Source organism: Cololabis saira, chromosome 1 (genome assembly GCF_033807715.1).
Source record: "Cololabis saira isolate AMF1-May2022 chromosome 1, fColSai1.1, whole genome shotgun sequence".
NCBI classification, from domain to species: domain Eukaryota; kingdom Metazoa; phylum Chordata; class Actinopteri; order Beloniformes; family Belonidae; genus Cololabis; species Cololabis saira.
In genome coordinates this window covers 21304333-21328606 of record NC_084587.1, presented here as the reverse complement: position 1 = coordinate 21328606, position 24274 = coordinate 21304333, and the positions used below count along the sequence as shown (strand labels likewise).

The following is a 24274-nucleotide window of genomic DNA, read 5'->3' as shown; positions in this document are numbered from 1 at the left end:
ATAAAATACTATTCTTTGTCTGTTGTACCAGGGTCATTCTGACAACTTCACTGTCAGCAGTGATGGAGACCCGTGCTGCTGCTCTGAGCAGCTCTGGTGGGATGAAGCCCAGGGACCTCAGCGAGTTGGGGTTCGCCACCTTAATCTCTTAACCAAACAAAACAAAACACAGAAGCACGCTCCCACTACTCAACGCCCGCATGGGTTCATGCTGCAGGCATGTGTCAGAGCTGCAGCGTGGAGAGCTGCAGAGAGTTGGGTTTGTTTAGGCACGCGGCCCGATGAAAAGTGTCGTCCTGTAGCGAGGGCCGCGGATGTGGCTCTCCCGGCTCTGGATCTGCAGCGGCCCGTTCTGCGATAGGGAGGGTGTGGTATGTGATGAGATGAGGAGCTTTCTGTCAGTTAACATGATGATCTACAAAACCTGTTGGGCATTTTTCAAAGAACATGTCAAGAGCTGCAAAGATATCACAAAAACTGCAGAACAGATAACTGATGAGATGTCCTCGGCCAACATAAAAAAAAAAACCCCATGAGGGTTTTTAGTCTTACACTAACTCTATATTTACACTAACTCTATATTTGGTTTAAATGAATCAAGGTATAATCTAGTTAAAATCTGTGAAGTGCAACAGAGGTTTGTCTTCTTAGTTTATTGAAGTTTTAATAAAAGTCCATGTATTTTTCCAATTTTTTTGCAGAAACGTTTAGAAAATACAGTGATAATTTAGAAATGGAACAATTAATCATTTTGCTCATTAATCGAGTTGTCATTTTTTTCAATAATTGCCATTGCACATAGAAATCAAAGGAAAATGAAAAGACAAAACATTGTTTGCAAGTTTTGATATGTCATTTATAAAATAAAAATAAGCTTTTAGATAATTAGTTTTTGATTCTTGGCAGTAATAGTCTTGGTTAGCCCAAACAAAAGAGGACGATGTTACGGCATGCTTTAATGACATTTGCATGGTGACATGCATGAAGCCCCCCCTCTTTTTTCAGTTTTGTTATCTATTTTTATTTATCATTCTCATTAATTCTATTAAACGCTTCTAGAGGTATCTTCATATTTTGGACAAGCATTAATTTGATCCAAAGAATGAACGGGTCAAGGTTTGAAGTCAGTTTTTCTTCCATAGGTTTTATGCCAGTCGTGACAGAATTACACACTAAGGTCCAACAGGATGAAATTATTACATTTAAATCCATAATGCTAACGTTCAGGTAATGACTGTGGTCAGATAAATCGGAAAACACTTGCGCCCACCGGCTACCTTTCCTTCAGGACATATATTATGTGTACTTTGACAGAGAGAAACAAAAAGCTCCTTGACTGGTCTGACTGGGTCAAAACTGCGAGGTGGTATTTCCAGTTTTGACAATATGTGGACTAGCGATGTGAGTAAAAAGGCTTAGCCCTATTGTCATTTGATGACCTCTGTACCTCTTTTTGCCCAACTGAACATCACAAATGACATGAGCCAAATGAACATCATCAAGGTCTTCCTCCATCAATTTCCCAACATAATCTGCTTAAAACATTCATTTGATTCTTACTGAGTGTTTCAGTTTAATAAATATAACCTTGGATGAACAACAGCCAAAAGTCAAAAATGCTCATGTTGCCGGAAAACTAAATTCATCCGACTGCTTCAACAGGATTTAAGAAGGCAGGTAGCAACTAGGTGCTACTAATCACCAATCATGCTCAGAAAAATTCCAAAATATCCAAAAGCCTCTTCTCAGACTCCAGGGTTCACCAAAGAAAGAAATAAAGAAAGCATAAACAATTTTCTGCAAATAGCATAAATGAATTGAAACTCCGATCTAAAGAAAGAGTTGGAAAAAAATTCCTCCACAACTGAAAACAGACAGAAAACAATCACTTCAGGTTTTTGTTGACAAAGGCGGTTCTGCGAGGTTCTACTGAACCATGGAGAGTATTTTTCTGTTCTCATACAGCTTCCAGACAAAAGATAATATTACAATTGTTTTCGATAATCAGTAGTGAAGTAAATTAGCCTAAGCACACAATAGAAAATTCAAAAACAAGACTTTAAACTATTAAGCTGATGAGAGCAAAGCTTCATCATTTTTTGATAGTTGCAGAACGATTAAAAACCTGCTTTTATGACTCAGTGTAAATGCAGGGAACATTGCGTGAGCTGAAGTCACACATATGCACAAGAGCTCGATGGTGTGTTTAATTATTGATTCACCTCAGCCTCTGACAGATGTGATGGACAAGTAATGCCGTTTGCAGCAGACCTCATCCATTCCCAAAGAAAGCTTTTTATGCTCGATGGTCGTGAACAATCAGTGGTGACTAATTTCTCAGGTGCCTGTTGTTACAGGAGCTCAGGATTAGTTGCCACCGTTTGCTTTTCCATTTTGATTTAGATCTTGCTCAGCATTTACTGTCTAATGTTTGCTCGTGAGCTTTTTTATCTCGGCGTTTATCCTGCTGGATTAAAAATATTGACTTGTACTGCTGGAAACTGACTCCACTGTCAACATTTGTTATTGTGAACATATTTAACGTGTTAATGTGCTTAAGTTGCTTAAATGATTTACAGCTGAGGGCTAATGGATCATGTTGTACTGCTTCACAAGCTCTCTGATGAGTCCAAACTGCACGAATTATACTCTTTTAAAGCTGTAGTCCTGCCGAATTATCACTTGATTCTGCAGTCTCTTCTTATGTTTGCCCATGTTTTTACATCAGTCTAATGTAGTTTTTTTTTTTTTTCTGCAAGCAGAATTCCTAATACTGTCTGAAGAGTACTTGAGTTGGGCATCGTTGAGTATACCTGAGAGCCTCCAGGGCTGAGGACCCTGGAGCTATGCATCGGTGCAGCCGTGAGAGGCCTCCACCTGTCCATCACAGGACGGTGTAAAGACGCAAATCACGGCTGGAGGCTGAGACAGCTTCACAGGAGAGCAAGGCTGCAGCTGAGGCAAATGAAGTGCTCCTCACTTTGTGTCTCACCTATGCTTCTGGCTGTGCCAGTGACTAAACGGCTTTCTCCAAACAAGGACAACCAAATTAGACATTTGAATTTGAACACTTAACTTGAACCATTCGGTGGCTGCAGCCCTGCAGGTGATGGGGCTTTTTGATACAAGGTAGAAACAGGCACACACTCAGCAATGCTGACAATGGAAGCCTGAACTGGTTATATATGTTTGAATAGTGTTGTAAAGGTTCTTTTTTACTGTGTAGGCCAATAAAGGAATTATATTTTGAAATTTTAGACCTTTAAACTGTGTTTGTTTGCAAAAACAGTAAAGTATATTATGTATTTTTACTACTTTCTTTCTTGTATCATCATTGTTCAGCAACTTCTTATGATGAATAATATATTCAAAAAAGAGGAATCTTTAATTTCTGCAAAATCAGTGGCAGCGTATGGATTCAGATGTTCAATTTGGAATCAGATTTCACATTGACATCAAATCAGAAGTCTTTATGTCCTGATTGTTGCTGACTGATTTACTTAATTTTCAACATATTTCAAGGAAAATTATTTTTTTTTATCACTTATTATAAAAAAATATAACCATATCACTAAAACTTAGAGCCAGCTGCTGTGTGAGTATATGTGTGTGTGTGTGTGTGTGTGTGTGTGTGTGTGTGTGTGTGTGTGTGTGTGTGTGTGTGTGTGTGTGTGTGTGTGTGTGTGTGTGTGTGTTACATGTTTGTGAGAGTCAGGCCACAGTTGAGAAGGTGAAGGCATCTTGTTTGCATTGGCAGCTGCAGGGGCTTGGTAGGATGCAAAGTTCTGACGGTTGAGTTGTTCCAAACCAGGAGCAGTTTACATAACTGAAGCAGTGGACTTGCCAGGGTGCCTGCCGTTAAATCACTGTGTGCTTGTGCATTTGTCTCAAAAGCCTGTCAGAATAAGACATTTTGTAATGTGTACTATAGTTTCCTTTACCAACTGAATCAGGTGGTGCAGTGTTTATGTACATTGACGTCATTAAGACCTGATTTGACCTTTAAACATACTCTTAGATTACAAAGCAGGAGTGTATTTCCTTTGTATTTGACATTGATTTCCAAGGAACAATACTAATAGAAGCAGAAAAAAAAACATATCTCGACACCGTCCAGGCGTACACTAATTGAAAAAAAACAAAAACAAATAAACCCATCTTGTTGCACAGCAACAACCAGATTAGTATCAACAAACGGCATCTAAAATGGCATGTGGTTGAGTAGGAATACTGGTGAATGACTATTGTTGCCATAAAACCATGTTGAGCCAGGATGTTGGAAGCAATTCTGCAGCCATCTTAATTGTTTCAAACAGTGGCTCTTATTGGAGTCTTTGCATACATTCGGCCCCATCCCTGTTACGATTGATTCGGTATGTTCTGTACCAGTGGGAGTGGCTATGAATGGGAAGAATACTAGGCTCAGTTCACAGAGAGAGTTTATGTGAAGTTAATGATATGGCTGGCCGGATACTAATTAGTTATTAGTTATGAGCAAAATTCCAACCACATCAATAAGAATCCCTTGACACTGCACAACAGGGAAAAGCAAACAACACACAATGGTTTACATGCAACATTTGTTTTCCTTTTACACAGTACTTCTTTATCAGTGTCAGATCACACCATCCGTCACTGTGTGGCCATAGCGGTCGACCGAGGAGGAGTCCACTGTTGAAAGCACATCATAAAAATACCAGACTGGAATTTGACATAAAGCATATTGAAGAGCTAAAAAGCTTCTGGGAGAATGTTTGGAACAAAACTGAAGGTTTTTGACAAGTCACATCAGCGCTATGTTTACAGGTGCAAAACAAAACAAATACTGTACCAAATGTGAAACATGGCGGAGGCTCGGTTGTGTTCTGGAGCTGCTTTTCTGTGACAGGTACAAAGTGTCTTGAATCTGTTCAGGGCTGAAGAGTTACAGAAATCCCTTCACTGCAGCAACTGCCTCAAAAGCTCGAGAGTCCGATCATTTGTGTTTAGGTCCATATCATTAGTTTTTTATGATTCTGTTGAACCATGATTGGAAGTAATGTCTGATCTTCTATAGTCAATTTTTTACTAAATTATTGATTTATTTTCTCAGTTTGAAGTTATTTCAGTAATCGTCGTGGGTTTTCTTTCTTTAGTTGAAGGGTTTCAACAAATTTGTCAGTATGTGTTTGGTTTAAAACGGTGCAACAAAGACTATGCCTGCATTCACCGAAAGAACACACCCATCAGGGTGAGCTGGATGTGGCTGGATTTTTTTAAGACTATAATATTGGAACAGAACCAGTTCCATGAGTCACTTGATTGAAGTCCATTCAGCTCTTGTCAGCTAAATTGAAATGCTGCCACTTTAAAGCAAAAAGTCAAATGCTGAGGATCTCTCTCTCTCTCTCACACACACACGCACACAAACACGCACGCACGCACGCACACGCACACACACACACACACGCATGCACGCACGCACGCACATACACACACACACACACACACACACAAGCTAGAAGACCACCACTTTATCTATAGTCATTACTTCTATATCTTCTATATTGATTTATTTAGTCCTTATTTTTAATCTGTATTTTCACTTTGCAGGCAGTTTTAGATTTTAATTTATTTTTTTGTATGACTCACCCAGCCTGACTCACCCCTCGCCTGATTGCAGCAGTAACTCACTCCTGCATTTTAGCAAAGCTCGCACAATTAAAGTCACGGCCCGTTGCAACTGTCAGTGTATCTGTGTCAGTTGGCGCTCTTTTAGGGTCGGTGTGTCAACACCCCATAGATGTCTCGGCCTGCACAGAGCCCAGGCAGCCACACACGAAAATTTTTACCCATGCCTGCACCTGAAAGAAACTGGAGTTGCACAATAGAATTGCATGTTAGGATGGTTGTAAAAGTCGAGCGCTGTCCTTATTTTGTTCTACTTCATTAACACGGATTCAGTTCTGTCTGCATGTGTCTGCTGTCTGACACTGGGGTGGAGAGGAGCGATGGAGGGAGGCAGAGGAGCTGTTTCTACATACACCCCTTGCGGCTTTGGCAAAAGAGTTCCCATGAAGTCAAGCTTTGGCTGTCAGTCTGTTGAGTAGCATGATACGGCTCATTCTGTGTGTGGGCACACAATGACACGCAACTTGGCCTATAAAGTGATGTCAGTTAAAAGAAAGGTATTCGTTTAAGCTTCTTATTTAGCAAGATTCTTAATCATCAGCTCACTTTTGCTTTCACTAAGAGCTGCATGAGAAGAGCGGTAACATTCCCATGTTCTTTGGTTTGTTTCTGGCAAAAGTGAAATAACTGAAGGATATGCAAACCACAGTCATAAAGCAGATGTGTAATCTTGAACAAACTAAATATAAAAATCACTTTTCCCAGATGTCAATACATGCACATCTGAAGTAGTTTCACAAAACATCAGTAAATTAGATATAAGCTCCCTTAGAGCAAAACGTTTTAAGATGGGTCTTATATCTGCATCATATATCCAGGCTGCTTCAGCGGGGGAGGAGTCTGATAGCTGAGGAGTCTGTCTCCCATTCTGGGCCTGGAAATTCTGGGAACAGCACGCCAGCTTCCATTCTAAGAGCAAAGACTTTGCTTTCAGCTGCTGATGCCTTTCTGTGTAATGGGATTTTAAATTACATTCTATATGTTACAGGAGGTGAATGGAGAGAAATGAAATGTGATCTCCCTTGATGGTACCACTCAACTGGTGCCTCCATTTAGGATGAACTGAAAGATTTTCAGGGAATTGCAATGTTCTGAACCAGGTGTGACAAATGCATTAACACATTTCCTTGCAGAGCATAGAATAATGGTGTTCTTGATTATACAAGTGAGGAAAAGGAGGTTGTAAAAGAAGTGACGCTGGAAATCAAGTCGATGCCAACCAGAATGCCTACTTGCCTATATATTTAGTCTTTGAAGGTTTCAGTTTAAGCACCGTAGCTTCCTCAGCTCCCTGTGGTAAATAAAACTAACCTTCACCATCAATATATGTCATGCTCCCTGATGGCATTGCCCAAAGGAAGCATTAGTGTAGTGAATCAAATTAATCCCAGTCAAAACCCTGCTGGATCCCGTTAAAACCCTTCTGCACGTGGAATAGTATAGCTCAAGGACTTGAACAAACCGCTACACTGCTCTGTCTTTGGGAGGAAACCCCTCCCTTTTTGGACATCTAAAGCCCAATAATCAATGTTAATTTTTTCATCCAGGCATACCAATTAGAAATTATTTTGGTTCAGATTTTTGTCAACTTTGGATGGACCAAATATTTTCTTTCTGGGCCCTTTTCTCCCAAGTATTTTTGCAAAGTCAGTCAGGCTACGTGGCCTCATGTCCATTGCAAATACACGACCATCAGTGCTAAAACTCATCTATCTTGCTGCATGAAACCAAAAGTATATGTTCATGTCGGTAAAAGTACATGTGGACAAAGTAAAAGGTTCCTGTAGTGGTTAGGAAGTGTTGCTTCTTCTGGCTAATTTCGTATTGTATGGCTATGTCTGTTCATTGAGCTTTTTCTCTTTTTTGGGGGGGGGGTGACGACATCCACTGCCAATCCAGGAAGCAGGAACACACGGAGACACACGTCAAGCACTGGAAATCTTCAACAAAAAACCACAAACAAAACACGAAACCGGCACGGAGCCGACCAAAACACGAACAGCAATCGACCCAAATCTTGAGATCTGATCACAGTCTGAGCTAAGCTACCGCTAACTAACCCCAAAAACTACAGAGCCAGCATGCAGGTGAACAAGCCAGTGTGTATGTCTATGTGTGTGTATGCGTGTATGTATATGATCATGCGAGTGTGTGTGTGTGTGTGTGTGTGTGTGTGTGTGTGTGTGTGTGTGTGTGTGTGTGTGTGTGTGTGTGTGTAATAAACCAAACAAAGCTCCACCTGAAGTGTGTCTATAGTGGGGGCGGGGGGGATGCTTTGAGCTTTTCTCAAAGGAACATCTTCATTTTTTGTTATGCTCTACCTGCAATTTTATCTAAAGCTGCAACACATTTAATCTTGATAATCTGAGGTAAATTTATTAACCGTTATAACTCTTTCTAAACCCATGTAGTTATAATACACTCCTTGCAAGATGTTTATTTCTCTTCAGATGGAAACAAGCTCCTCCATCCTTTTTTCATTGGGTCAATGATGTTATGTATTTTTTAAAGCTAGAAACAATCAAATATACACTCAAAGGATCCTCTCAAACCGTTTTCCAAAGTATGGAGGCCTTTTCCCGACTTGTATGACTCCTTGCAGGAGCCCCTTGACAATGAATAGAGTGAAACTCATACACAAGTGTTGATTGATTACATTTTTTTTTTTACATCTGTTTGTACTCTCTTTATCTCTATTTTTGTTTTCTCACTCCCCAAGTGTGTTTCATATCCTATGAGGCTATGGGTGGGTGGGTGGATGGTTGGATGGGTGGGTGGGAGGGAGGGGATGTGAAAGGTGAACTCACTGTGTCAATGTATCTGCTAAACAATGCACTTCTACATTTTGGAAATAAATGTGTAAACAGAAGTGATATGCATATTTTCTGTATTTTTCATCTCTGTGGGATAATAACTGTAAAAAAAAACAATAAAACATATTTACAAAAAAAATCTCTCTAAGCTTTGACAATTGCAACCTTTTCCATTCGAGTGGGTGGCAGTACTGAACAACCTCAAAACCCTAGCTGTGCTGTCCAAGTTGACGCGTTAACGACACGTTAACTTAACGTTCTCTTAACGCCGAAAATTTTTTTAACGCACGATTAAAAAAAAAAAGTAAAAAAAAAAAGGCGCATATCATTTCAGGCGCTTGACGGCACCCGTAGTTCGAGGAAAAGACTGTTGAACTGAAAGATGGAGAATGAAAAGCGACTTTTGAACAGCAAATTCACTTTCAAAAAGATCCAGATGGTTCGCCGGAGTACGTCGAATCGCACACTGCGATTCGCACTGAGGATTCAGGTGAGGAAACGGCTGAGTTACTCCGCTTACATGTGCGCTTTATTTGTTTGTAATTTAGTATTTGTATCCCCCTGTTTTGATCCCACTTAGGAGAAGGGGATATTTTTTGAGCCTTTTATTTTCCTCCATATGAGGTTAGACATAATTACAGGGAAAATTTAACTGACCAATGCACTTCTTGTACAATGTTTGTGATGCATATGGTTCATTGTTTTACACTGAGCTGCTTAAAACAGGAATCTTAAGTTAGTCTTTACAAGTGTAAAGTTGGGGACTACATTGTGTTTGTTTTTATGAAGGAATGTTACATTCAGGTCAAAAGCTTTTTTTGTGGAAAGTTGAATAAACATTGGCATAAAGCAGCATATTTGCCCTTTCTCAGGTTGTTAACAGTATTAAAAACATAAAGAAAAATACCTTGAGGTAATTTAGAACAGCACAAAATGTGTGAATAAATATGCAATTAATATTCGATTAATCGCAGTTAATTACAGAAATCATGGATTAATTAAGATTAAAAATTTGAATCGTTGGCCAGCACTAGAATAAACACATCAAATGAAATATTGGCAACATGTGAGCGAGCAGCCCTGCTACAACTGGATCTTCATTATTGCTGCAATAAAGGCCAGATCCTTCTTTAAGTCTCGTATCTTAACTTAACTAGCGCGTTCAGTGAAGCACAACAAGGCTTTTGTGTGTCGCTGCTGACAAGCTTTCACCGCCATCCAAATCCTCTGATGCCTAAGCAGGAAGATACAGGTATTCATCAAGCTTCCCCTGATATCCACTGACACATTTTTGTGTTTTCTCAGCTGTCAAACACCTGACATGTCTTTTTAAACTTGACAGATGAAGTACTTGTGGAAAAGACTTTGGCTCTGAAAATCCACGTTTGTATGATGGTGAACCCCTTTTTTTTTAAAAGATGGTTGATTTGTCTTAACAAATCCCAAAGAGTGTGTGTTTTTTAAGAACAGCAGGCAATAATCCAACCATTAAAGTTCAAAGTGCACTGTGCACAGTGTTAGTTCATACATTGGAGACAGCAGTGCGCTTGATGGTGATCTTCTTCTTCTATTTGTCCTGTGTGTTTTTAGAGCCTTTGTTGGACCTTGTTGCTCTCAAAGTTATCTACTAGTGTAGATGGTCATGCCAGAGATAACAACCATCAAGTTTTGATATGCAGTTTTACCAATCTCAAGTGGAGATAAAATATAAACACTGCTTTTAAAAGAGGATGGCTCATATTTTTTGACATTCAATTCAATTCAATTCAATTCAGTTTATTTGGGAAGGGACAGTGTACATTCATATACATTTAAAATTAAAAATGCAAATGCACCCAATTTTAGCTACAGAGCTAGTTTCCATTGGCAGTCCCCCGGCTAAAAATATAATATTCTGAGGCAACAAGTTTCACATGTCTGGTGGAAAAGCATATTGTTTTAAGTCCTTGTTGGGATACACACATACACTATGTATATTAATCTTTACGTCTATTTTAGCTTTGTAAAATGTATGTTTTAAATGATTAAGCTCCTTTCTACCTGAGAAAGAGGACACATACAACTACCATACCGGCTCATCTTCAAGCATTACTTGACAGAGGGACTTGAACACGACCACTGGAACAGGATATGATGCAGAACAGTCCACTTTTGGTTGTGCGTGTATGTGTGTTTTTGTGTGTGTGTGTATACAGGAAATAGAGAGAAACTGTTGCAACTCTCATGCATACCTGAGGCAAGGCTTTGGGGAGGGACACTGCCCTTGTGAGTCAGCCTTGCATGGTAAGTGGCCAAGGAAGACAGAAAAAGAAATCCTGACTGGTATGCCGTTTGTTTCCAGTGCCACCTGTATGTCTGTTACCGTGGGATTTGTACCTCCTCAATCACTGACACACGTGGATTATCTGTACTTAAGGCAAAAAGTCAATGCAAGCCACATCTTGTGTGCGAGCAATCAGGTGCTCAAACACAACATATCGCTCTCTTTGTGGACAGAATCTTCTGAAGATCTGCTACCAGTGTAATTGCTACAATTATCTGGTAAAGAATGTTTTTTTAGTGTAACCCATGTTTTTCAGAGTCATTTGTCAAGTTTATTAAAGTTATCTAATAGTCATCCTGATATATACATGTGTGTTTAAGCATCCCTGACGTAATGGTGAATTTATCTTCCAGCCACTCGGCAGGTTGGATGATAAATGACCTTTGTGATTACTTTTTTATGAAGTGTTCTTGTCCTCGGTAAAGAAAGCCAAATATGGCTTAAAAGTGGGTCAGCGGCCGAGGAAACAGTGCAAGTGAGAGTGAGACAGAGCGATATTCCCAGGCAACTCTTATAACCTTCTGTTTTGTTACGGCTACACTTAATCATGGATATTAATTCCAGCAATAATACTTTCACGTTTTTCCCGTTTACCCCCCACCAGTCACAAGTGAGAGCTAAATATAGTAGTGAAATGACTGTATAATATGTGTCAAAGCTGTGCTCCCAGGCATTGTTGATAGAACTGTTTTTCTTCCACTTGAATCAACAGGCATGCATCTGTTGAGGTCCACCAAGAGTTGAGGTTTACAGCAGCATAGCTAAAGTTATGACCTAATCCACTCACCAACTGTGAGGTTTAAACCTATAATTAAAGACAGAGAGAGTGTGTAACATCCATACTTAAACTGAAACACACAACAGGAGTCTGGTAAGTGAAAGCTCATGACTGCTATTCTAGTCCAGGAACCACAACAAAAAACAAAACATTTTGTAGTCTGATTGCTCCATTCGGCTCATTTGAGGTTTTTACGATTTTAGAAAAACTTAGTCATTATATGTAAAGAGAAGAATTTAAATTTCATTAAAGATTTAACAGGACACCAAAGAAAAGGAGTTGATAAAGGAGAAGTATGATATATTCTGCTATTTCTCATCTGAGCTTTTTGCTGTTACATTTTGGATCACTTGGAGGATTTCCATATAACCTTTGGACAGCTTATGAGTACTGAACAGAAGTGATTCATTCTTGAAGTAACATGCATGGGCTATTTTTCTAAATGCACATCCCACTTTGGCCATATTTTGTCACATTAGCAAATTTGAAAATTTCCCATATTCATCTTCACCTGACTTTCAAACTAAACTGTAATATACTCAGGTTTAGGCACAAACCAAGTTAAAATCAGACTAAAATGACTATTGTGAATAAAATCTGGTTTAAAATGCGGTGGGAGTCCATAACGGAGCATGTGAGGCTCTCTTAAAATGCATGTCCTCCATTTTAATGCATGTATGTACATGTATGCATGTATATATAGATACATAAAATTGCATATACATAGATAATTAGAAAGACCCAGGAATAGCACTAAAATAAGGCCATAAGTACAGAAATTACACATGGGACAAGTGCGTGTGAGTTATTGAGTTTGCATGCTTACTTGCATGTGTGTGTGTGTGTGTGTGTCTGTGTGTGGGTTTGGGGCAGTCCTCGCAGGTAATGAACCTGCTGCCACGCTCTGTCATGCATAGAGAGGTTTCGGCTGCACAATAGCACTGTAATGGGTGTGCCTGTGTTTGGAATTAAAGAAGGAGAATAGATCCAGAAACAGACAGGTTCCACTGCCTCGCTCGCTCAGACTCCTTCACAACAAACTGGGAAATCCTGACACACTTTAATATCACAGTTTCTGAATTATTACGAGTAGCATAACATGTTTTGTCCTTCGTCTGATATCGAAGCGCAAGATCTATCACTTTTTCAGTGAGTCAGGTTTAAACATGTTCCTTCTTGTCAATGTAAGCAGGTGGAGAAAGCTTTTATTTCATTTTTAATCTATTCTGCTCTCTCTACCTCCTCCCTCCTCCCCTCAGGTGTATTGATTTGTTTGTATATCAGCTTTTTGTTTGGGACTCCATTTGAATGGACTGATGGATTTGCACACCAAATGTTGTCCCATTGTAATGTTTTGCATGCTATGCGGCTGGCCCTTAACCTGCCACCATTCGTCAGGAAAGCTCTTCTCTCTACTTCTGGGCTGGCTCACATGTAAAAAAAAAAAAAAAAAAAAAATCTTTTTACAAGTAAAGCCACAAAAGAGAATCTATAGTCAAGTATTATATATTTAAATGACTACGCTTGCTGGCTCAGACCCCACTTCTTCATAAATAGTCGAGTGGAATCGATAATAAACCTATTTAAACTTCTAACAATGAAGTTCCTCTTGAAAAACATGAAGATTCCCTCAGCTGGTGCTTTCGAGGAGACACAGTTTAATAGCAGCGGTAGCTACAATATTCAGCAAAACTACAGTATATCAACACCAACAATGTTTCTACATGTTTTTCTTCTTCTGCCATTGGTGTTTATGGAGGTCTCTTGAACAGCGAGATAAAACTTTTCAAATGTGCAACACTGATCGGAGATGATCAGTGTGGCCAATAATGAAGTGGAGCACCAATGATGGGCTGAAACTAGAGGGGCATTTTTGAATGTTTAAAAAAGCAACTGCTGACTTCCTTGGCTCATGTTAGGTTAAGTACACTCTAAGATGCTGATAAAATTGGGATTGAAGTCACGAAGCCTCACAAAGTCATGTATGAATTCTAAAAAGTGTTCCTCCGTCACAGCCAAGAGTTTATATCTCAATAAGAATAATATAGTAATGCAACCTTTAAATTTCCTTTCATTTCTTTTGAAAATAAGTCTTGTGTCTTTCTTGCTGAAATAACGTAGGACCTTTGGGGATGAGATGTTGTACTGATGGTGACATATTCGCAAAAAACTGAGATATAATTGTATCCAAGAGTGCTTTCTGGCCTTTAAGAGGTGAAATTTTTTCAGACTCCCTGAATCTTTTCATAATATCCTACAGAACTGATGCTCAAAGGTCAAAGTTCTTTGCAGTTTTACACTGAAAGATGTTTTTCTTTAACTGATCAATGATTCTCTGACAGAAATAGACTAAAAATAGTAAGGCACGACTCATCCTTGCCTGGAAAGACAAAACCTTTTGGTCAATGATTCTTCTTTTTGTTTTATTTCCATACAAAACTGTGGCAACTTTAGATCCTTCCATAACTATTTTATTCATATACTTTTTTTTACAAATAGTAGTACACAGCTACTTAGTCAAAAATAAAAGCCAAATTACTTTCAAGAAAGTAGTGAAAATGTAGTTTGATCACAAGTCCCACGCTTGGGAGGTGGGTGATCATCTCTCGCCTCCTTCCCTTCGACCTCCTCACGAGGTCCGTCATCCATGATCCCTCTGAGCCGAGTTTCAAATTTTTAGTGGCAGTTTCCTCTTTAGGGATTTGTTGCCCACTTTTCACACACATTGTCCATTTTTAAAACCACATTGTATATACTGATTTTGCCAAAATGTGGTATGCAATGTGTGAATAATAGTAAAATCTGCAGTAAACAAAACACACCAAGATGGTGTTTTATTTCATAAAACAAATTCCAGTGTGCAACCAATCTTGCATACCATATAATAAAGTGCCAACTAAGGCATCAACAGTTGTGGCATCCAAAACTGGAAGCTGCTGTAATATTTCTGCTTTCATGGTGGTATACTATGTACTAACGATGAGTGGAAAATACAGTACATGCTGTGTTTTCTGCAGTAGGGACAGTACAGAGCACGAAGTTCAAAAACAGCCATTTTATTGGAGTGAACTGGAGGTAAAGCTCGGGCCAGAAACAAACTCAGACTTGACAGAAAAGTGTGGCGTCAAGCCCCCAGAGACCTCGACGGGATGATTCACAGATATGCAAGAATGCATCCAGCACACGTATATTTCACCTCCTTTCGATGAGATCTTAAATGCTTCTTTCAGTACCCACCTCTCCTCTCCTGTCTGTTTCTGCTCCAGCTGAAACCATGTAGCTGCCTGACCTGTCTTACCGCCTCGTTTGTCATCTCCAATCACTTGGTCTTTGAGCGTCTCTGACAGACAGGGGTATTAGTTGCTTCAGCCCAGTGTTGAGAGCTGGGCTTTCCCGGTGAATAGAGAAACTATGTATGAACACCACAGGAAAACATGTAGTAACACACAATGGTGCACTCCCACCAACAGCTGCTCCTCGCAGTGTGTGAGTATCTGGTAGGGGTGTGTTGTTGTGAAGCGTCTACGAGTTACTCTTGACTCTTGTTATGTTTTTTGTCTCCCTTAGACAGTGTGTGCATGATGTTTTTTTTTTTTTTTTTTTTCCAAACTTGTGAGTTTTTTATAGTCTGTGTAGGAGGACAGAGGTGTGGAAACATTAAATAAGGGACACCAAAATATAAAAAATAATGATAAGAAAAGTTTTCACCTGTTGGCAGGGGCGTAGCACCAAATTCTGGGCCCTGGACACTCTCAATGTGAGTGGGCCCCTATCCATGCCAGTGCATGAGGCGCGTCAGCGAAAAAAAAAAGATAGAAAAGAAAAAAAGGGGGTATTTATCTTTTTTTACAAAAAGCATAAATATGGTTTTAAGCTACAATCAGATCAGATAATATTGATTCCTTCTTTCACCACCTGAATTGATCTCTCTCTCTCTCTTTCTCTCTCTCTCTGGCAAAAATCACAATCACAATTATTTTGGATGGATATTGATTTAACATGATTATTCATTGGCTTTGGTAACATCATGAATTTATTGAGCATTGACATTAGCTTTTAAGCACAGCACTTCGCTGCTAAAGCTTTTTACCAGGTAAAAGTAATAAATAGCTTTATTGCTGAATTAATAAATTACTAGGGTGCACTTGAGCCTATGTGATACAGTGATATATTGGAATCACACTGGTTCTGAATGATGTAAACGGTAAATAATAATTTTAGGTTGCAATCTATCTGTATGGATACATATAGGATACATATCTATCTGTATGGATACATATACAGCATTACAGAATTTCTGATCTCAAAACACAAAACTCTGAGTCCATGTCATGTTATTTGACGTTCTGTGCATCACCGCAGAGAACGTGTTTATAGGCATCCAGTGACATCCAGGCTTGTAATTTCTCTCTGGAGTACACGCTCAATTTCTCAGTTAAATAGGTATCTATATCTGGCCACTGTATATTTGGCCACTTGCTAACGTCTTCAACCCACTCATCAATAGAACACGGATCTAGGAGTCGGACACCATTTGTCAAAAATCAACTTGTTAAGGTAATGTTTGCGATCTTTAGTTGATAATTGCCTTGCATAGGTTGATAAGCTGTTTATATCCGCCATACTTCCGTTGCCAAATTGCGCGCGCATACGGTCTACGTCATCATTGTTTACACAAAAAGGGTTTATAGAAAGGCTATTTACATGTTGATATATGCAGCAGAAATATTGCTAGGTGGATCATTCATTAACTCTTTAAAAATTGAGGCTTTTGAGTTGTGTTTGGAGCATGTAAATATGACTTATATAGCGTTTTAGCCCGGGCGCTGCTGGTTAATTTGATGTCCTACATCGCTTTATTGTTTCACGATGAAGACAGTGTGGTGTTGCTTTGATCACCATCGGACTCAAGGGATCGTCTCAGCGCAGTTTCACTTTCAGCTCTGCTGTGTTAGTAGGCAATAACACACACACTCAATCAAAAGGCTAACTTACGTTAAACTTAAGGTAAACAACATTTAGGCAGTAATTCACTTGTCACCAGTCACTCGTGAAATGGCTTTTGTGTCTTTTATTGTGCTATTGTAATCTTATAGTTGTCATTATTGAGCTAAAGTCTATGATTTTATTATGCACTTGCTTTTACAAAGTGTAAAAATGTGATCATATTGAGGATTTTTATTTCATTATTGATATTGAGGAACTTAATTGCATATTTCTATACTATTTTTAAAAAATCTTTTATGATATTTTGGTTATGTAAAAAATGTCTCACTTGAAAATGAGACACAAAATCTCAATGGGAGTAATGACCCCAGAAAAAAAAAAAAAGAAAACTGAAGACATTTATCTAAAGACTCTTACAGTATAGTTGTACAATCAACTATGGGCAAACCTAAAAACCGTCACAAGGCAGGATTTTTTTTATGAACATTTATTTATCATTGCATTGTTTTGCTGCAGCTTTGTTCATCAAATGAGCAGGTAACATTTATTATGTGTTGACGTCAGGAGCTGTGGGTTAGATTGTCACAGAGCTGTAAAAAGTAAGCTCTCATCCGGTGCTCATCCTGGACTAAATCACTTGTAATAATAAAAACAGTAAGTTAATATAAAGTTCCTATTGTGACAATAGATCCAGTTTGAATGCGTTGTGGTTTTATATTTCTGCTTGGCCATGGTAAGTCTGTGGAAGATCCCTGTGACTCCTGTGGGTGTTTTGTGGTCTGCCGTGGTTTGGTTTGGGGTTTACTGGAACGTAGATCCAGACTGCCAGTCATGCATTAAGGGCTGTTGCTGATTCAAATGTTAGATACAATGAAGCGGCTGCCTACAATACCAGTTTATGCTTGCCATGGCTGAGCAGCTGAGCAGCGTTGCTTCCCTTTACACGCAAACCAAAACGTTTGATCAAATCCAACCCATGCAGATGGGCCAGTTCAGCCAGATTTTTAAGAAACAAAAAAAATAACACAGACTCAATAAAGTCAAATAACTTTATTTTTAAACATGTGCTGTTGCAGCAGCTGATAAGTGTTTAAAAACATCTATGTCAAGTGGTCAAGGATCATGTGGTGTTTAAGCATGGTGGGATCATCCATCAGTGTGTCAGGGTCTGTAGCTTAGGAGGGAGGGTGGAGACATGATGGCTGTAGAGGATTTTTGAAAGAAGAGCTGCAGCATCCAAGCAGGCCACCCACCAGGACAGAGGGTCCCGAGGAATGCTTTTTACTGGATTGCTTTCCCACCCCACCCCAAACCCTCATCCCTTTCATTGGTGTCATCCTACTCTGAGCTACAGTATTTTGTGTGTGTGTGTCAGAAGCGTTGTTACAAATCGTTACGTGTTGTTACGTGTGTGGACATAAGAGTGTTTTAACTCAGATTAAGTGCCTGCGTTTTTTTTCTCCTAATTTCCCTTTCCAACACACTATTCATGCTGATATAATCACCATATATACTTACATCTGATTGTGGTGTTCCTCTATTTCCGTCTTTAGTCGCTGGCCTGATCCGTTCTCTCCCTCTGGGATCATGAGGTCAAGCAAGAGCACTTGCTTTGTTGTTTCTGAGCTCAGCGTAATTTCAGGTCTCAGTGTGGTTTCTAAGTCGTTTCCCCAGATCCACTCTCATCTGCCAATTGTGAGTCTCAAAGACTTGAAACAAGGCAACGGGACTCCTTTTTCTTTTGTTATTGAACACGTTTCACCTTCCGCCTTGAAGGCTTCAGCTGCACGAACAACGAAAAATTACACAGGTTTTGTGATGTTCTGGCGTCACATGAATGCAGTTGCAGGTTTTAAATCCCTTATTAATGCCCACTTTTATCTTATACACTTTCCCCAACTGTTAGTATTATTGCTAATGTTTTTTTTTTTTAACTTTATCTTAAGTTTTAGATCCTTTATTTTTCTTTGCATTCATTTAGTCTGGTGTTTTCATTTGTTTTGAAAGGTTACAATTATCTTTCAGCCTAACTGGATCTTCCTGGTCATTTATCATGCACCCATTAACTTGTTGAACATTGGACTGAACCAATTTGTATTCGTTATATTTGTATATAACAAATTTACAATCATCACAAATATTCTAAAGCAATTGATTAAACTTAGCACCCTTGATCTGTTTTATTGCATTCTTCATGTAAAATATTCACCTGCAAAAGACATTGGCCGGGTTTCCCAGATCAGTTAAGTAGTTCTTAACAGCGAAAGACTTCTTTCAAACCTTCTTAAGGAGCCTGTGAAAGAAAATCGCGTTTCCCAGAGTTGCTCTTAGCTTAAGTATCTCTTTCATTAAGAAGGAAATGAAAGATGCTGCTGACCCAGTCTTTACAACCATCTTAGTGAACAAAGACTCACAGATCCAGCCGCATCAGGCAAATCAATATCACACCAAGCAATGAGATATTAAAACAATGCACCCCGCACAAATTTTGATCTATTTTATACTTTAGATTTATATTGTTTAGCATTTATTGGTGACAGCAAAGGAAAAAAAAAGAAAAATAAGGAATAACAAGTGTGTTCCTGTATATGCTTTATGCTTTACGCACAAATAAAACGATCATCATGAATATCATTTATTTGATAATTTGGCTGCTATACAGCATGTTCTCGCTGCAAATCAACCGCGTCGCCGCGCGAAGCAGAACTGTTTTTATGAACGCATTCGTGCGTCAGCACTTCAGTCCCCTGGACGTGTCGGACCGGGCTGTCAGACAGCCGTGACACCTGCGCCGTGCCCGAGCCCGAGCACCTCTACGTGTGATGACAGGGAAGCAGCAGCTGAAGAACAGGAGCCTTTGATGAATCATTCATTACAGTCTCAAATATAATCAATGGTGTCGGTTTATATTAAAGAATCTTTTTGCCCAGAAGAAAAAAGAGCGAAGACAACGACCCATAACTATTTTCTTCTCTTGAAAAAACCTGCACCGCGGGGTTTAGGATAAAAAGACGCTGCAGCGCGAGTCGGGATGCAGGGTCTCAGAAGAGGAGGAATACGTGCGAGGCGGGGCTGATCTCTGCAATCTGAAGCGCTCTATAATTGTAAAAAGAATTTCACTTATCACGGGTTCTTTTTGGAACATAACCCCTGCGAAAAACCAGGGATTGCTGTAATTCCACGTTGCGATTTGCGAAACTCGCCTTCTCTTGGCTCATGTTTTTGAACACACACAAACGCCCACCCCGTTTCCTCCCGGTTTCTGCGTGTGGGGAAAAAAAGCCTCACTGTAGCCAGAAATAACGGAGTAACGCACCGTTTGGATGAAAAAGGGTCATTGAATTATATTTATCATCTTAATTTTTTATTATAACGCACAGGCAGCAGTGAATTAGTGCGTTAGGCAGCAGTGCTGCGTGTGAAAATGCGCTGATAGTGATCGGTGATCGATTTGCCTGGCATCGATTCATTTGGTTTCAGAACCGGACAGCTGCTCCAAAGAGCTTCTGAAAGAGCGAAACTAAAGGACGGTGTTAAGAAGTCATCTGGGAAACACCCGTATCTTAGGGTTCTCTCTTAGTTCAAACCTTCTTTGAACCTCTCTTAAATCCTTAAGAGAGGTTGGATCTGGGAAACCCGGCCATTATCAAGTTCATGTAACATAAGACTCACGGGAGGTAGTTATCTTGCTCATTAATCGATTGAAATGTGCGGCAAGAAGTTTCAGCAGTCAAAAACAACATTTCTTTCTAAGAAAGCTTCCTGCAGCTGAAGTTGCCCACCACTAGATGTTGCTTTTTATAGTTGAAGCTTAATTTCTTGTGAGTGAGTAAGACTCAAACAGACTGTCACGGCTTCATAAACACCAGCGATTTGGAAACGCCTTGTATCCACACTTTCCACCTGTACACATGTCACAGAGCCAGTTACTGTATTGTTTGGTTTGCATAGGGGTTTGTGGACTCACCTCACATACACCACGTCAAACAAACTGAAGGCTGTGTCCATATTTGCCGTGATCAGGGCGTGTGACAGTGAGGGTGACATGCTCTGATGCTGTTCCAAAGACTTGGCCGAGTAAGTCTGCAGTAGGACGTTATTTCAGGTTACCCTGCACAGGATAAATGTCAATGCTGCACAGTGGTGTGTGTGTGTGTGTGTAGGTGTTAACCGAGCACATCGAGAGAGAGGGTGTAGCCAGTGGTGAAAGATTGAGGGTGGAGACCTAAAAGCTTCACTGATCATAACTGTCATACAGTTATGATCAGTCAATCTATCCACAGTGTGCATTAAAGGACATGTTGCTTAGGCTGAGTATCTACAATTAACTTCAACAAGCTCTTAGTCCTACATTCAGTTCTTTTTTTAAATTATAGAACCAATTCATTGAATTCTTATTCTCCAAGTTCCAAATGTCCACAGCAAAACATGTTTTGTTGTTTTTTTTTGTCTGTATAAATGTCCTGGAACCATCTTTTAAATTATAATCACCTATCAATCCAGTTTGTGTTTAGTTTCTGTGGTCTGTTCTGTGTTGTACACAAGTCACATTATCACTGCATTTTTGTGATTTTTTTTGTATTTCTGCGGTGGACAAAGTGCTCAAAATCTTAAGCCAAAGTCGCAATTCAACAATGAATGTAAACAGACATAAGTATGATAGTGATGATGAGCTTAAAATGCTTAACAAGCTCAGTGCAGAGGACAACCATGTTCATATTTACATTCATGTCAATATTAGTGTAATCATTTATCAGAAAGCATTTCCATAATAATTGTTTTTTTACTTAAATGTTTAAATGTACAGATTTTGTGCAAGTGGAACAGCACACTTTATCACAGCACAATAAATGTAGTGCTCTAGAAAAGGACAAACTCCTCCAAATTACACTGGAAAACATTATAAAGTTATCAGAAATGGAAAATACCCCTCTTTGTTGGTTCTGTAGGCTTTGCAGTAAATCCACATGTACCGCACCGTATGCAGGTAGGGGTCAATTCACGGCTTGTACAGTATTTTCCATAGTGCAGGATCGAACCTGATCTGCCGGCAACAACCACCAAAAAAAAAAAAGAAAAGAAAAAAAGATAAAATTCCTCACACTAAAAAAAAAAGTTTAAAGTGAGTGTGGCGAGTTGTTGTTTCTTAAAACAAATTTCCACTCGCGGGACTCCAGATGTGTGTTTGTGTGTGAAAAACCATTAAACAGTAATCACTTACTGGTATTTATTTGAATAAATTACACTGACTTATCGCGTTATTTTCTTTACATCAAGCATACACTTTTTAGAATCCAGTGCAAGAACAGAATAAAACAGAAACAAAACAAAACACAAAAAACATCCCAAAGACAATCATGTGCAGCACAGAGAATCCATCCTGTAATATCACTTCTGGGTAACATATCGTACATATATATATATATGGATATATATACATCTATTCTGTATGTGTATACTTTTGTCACAGTTACAAAAATATGATACGTTACTATAGATGCATGACTATACACACAAGGTGAAAACAAAACACAAAAAGCTGTACAGTCCTCATTGAGGGCAAAAATACACAACATTCTTAAAAAAAAAGTGAAAGAAGGAAGGATTTGTTTTGCCTTAAAAAATAAACTGACACATGACCTTTTCAAACTGTATCATTATTCTTCTTCAGCCAACAAAGCATACCGTCTGTTAGTTGTGCTTCCCTTTGAAAGGAAAAGTAACACTTAATTTGTTATCTGTTAGTTTTGCATCAGTTATTGCAGCTCCGCTCGACATAATGAATTGATGCTTGATTTAATGAGGAACACTGTCAGAGACAGTATATCTTAACTACCTCAGCTGCAGAGGTCCTCTGTAACCCCGTCCCCCTTGCATAACATGATCAGTATGCAAACCCAAATACACACCCACTCCCCTTAAATACACACACGACATTACTACAACATGTGCTTAAACAAACAGTGTTGCTGTCGAGCAGCAGACAGGTTAATACATCATCAAAGCTGCAGAAAATAAAGCCTCAGGATTGATGTGTGCACCGAGTGTGCTGTGCACATGTAGTCCCCACTGACGTGGGGGATTCTCAGTCGGACTGGAAAACATTCCCACACAATGCCGCGCATGGCAGGTCAGGGTAAATTAATTCATGCACGGTAGATTTTATTTTTTTTTATTTGAGGTCCAATATGTGAAGAAGTGAACAGAACTATTTGTCTGCATTAATACAAACAAAAGGGGCTTTTAGTGTCTATTGCATAATTTCAGATGTTAAAAGGTTTTTCCATCAAGTCAAAAAATTTTCTCAGTCTACTTTGTGCACTCATTTGTCCTCCTGGTAGTATTCACCTCTAACCTCCTCTTAGTTTACAGCTACTTACAGTTTACAGAGTACTAACAAGACCAACAGGGCTGCAGCGAGCAGAGCTACACCTGCAGCTGCAGAAGATGAGCGGTCAAGCCCTTTAAGAAACGTCGTCACAATACACCAACCATGCTTCGTGTTGCTTATAAAGTATATTTCAGAGGACTAAAACTTATTCACCATAGTTTTCTCACGTCACTTCAAACAGTTTAAACTTCACATATTGCAGTTTTGCAAATCATTGACTTGGAGGAAGCGTTGTTCCTTGTCTGGTAAAAGTCCCAGGGAACGAAAAGACAGCAAGCTTCACCCTGATGCATCGAACAGATCTGCTAACACTGACCCGACTTTGGTCTAAATCTTTCATATTATGGCCAATCATTTGCACTTGTTGAATGGGTAAAAAGTAAACATGCTCAGCTGTCAGCTTGATTCTGTCCACGACTTTAGTGAAAGCCCGTCTGGACAGTGCATCCTTTCTTCAGAGGATGCCCCAACGCATCAAGAGACAACCGTTAATAAGGTGAGGAATATTTAAAATAAAACCATTCAGTTCAATTAATATTTTTATATGAAAAAAAACCTTGAAAAACATGCTCGGCCTATATTCTAACAAACGTAAAGCACGTGGACAAGTTGTACTGTGTTCTGTGGCATGTTGGAGAAAAGCTATCTACTGTAGAGGGTTGCAGAGAGTATAAAGATTGAGAGACAGTATGAATTTGAAAAGCTGCTACACAAAAAACAAAACAAAACCAAAAAAACTCAAGATGGACTGACAGCCAACTTAAAGTAAGACGAAAACCAGGACAGGAATGGCTGAAATGCTTACAGAACCCTGAAGGTACCTTCTGGGATTAAGAAAACCATCATATCACTCCTACTTTTTTTTCTCCCCCCATCTTCATTACATATATTTTTTGCACTCGTTTGGTGCATGCTTACACTTAAACATCATCGCTCTTACTCACATTTTGATTTTGTTACTGTTTAGTTGTGGTTTAGACTTGTTGAAGGAGGAGCGAAGCTGGTTAGAAGGAAAGAAATTTCTGAGAAGGTTAGTGGGAATAATGGAACTGGAGGCCAGGACATGTTGCGGAGGCAGATGGTCATCTGGACTTCTTAGTTAGGCAACGGCACCAGGATGTCCACATAGTTGATGGGAAAAAAGCCTGAGTTCCCGTGCAGCATCCCCTCGTACCAGTTGTCATCGATCTTATTGGTGAGGGTGATGATATCACCTTCCTTGAAGCCTAGCTCACCCTGATTCTCGGGGTCGAAGTCGTACAGTGCGCGACAGCAGGGCTGGTCCAAGGGAGCTGCAGCGTTGGGGAGATGAGGACACAAAATGACAGTTAGAGGAGCGCCGAGGAGGAGTT

General features: G+C 39.5%; 1 protein-coding gene across 2 annotated transcripts in view; it reads right to left on the bottom strand.

The window, feature by feature from the left end:
• Positions 1 to 21743: 21743 nt before the first annotated feature.
• The window catches only part of sh3gl2a (SH3 domain containing GRB2 like 2a, endophilin A1), a 42756-nt gene continuing 40225 nt past the window's right edge, over positions 21744 to 24274 (bottom strand). The window contains exon 9 of one of the 2 annotated variants that reach the window (XM_061717786.1): positions 21744 to 24214. In XM_061717786.1, coding sequence (XP_061573770.1) covers positions 24018 to 24214 — 197 coding nt within the window. In that variant the 3' untranslated portion in view covers positions 21744 to 24017. The remainder of the gene's footprint in view (positions 24215 to 24274) is intronic. The other variant, XM_061717799.1, reaches the window with a different exon arrangement.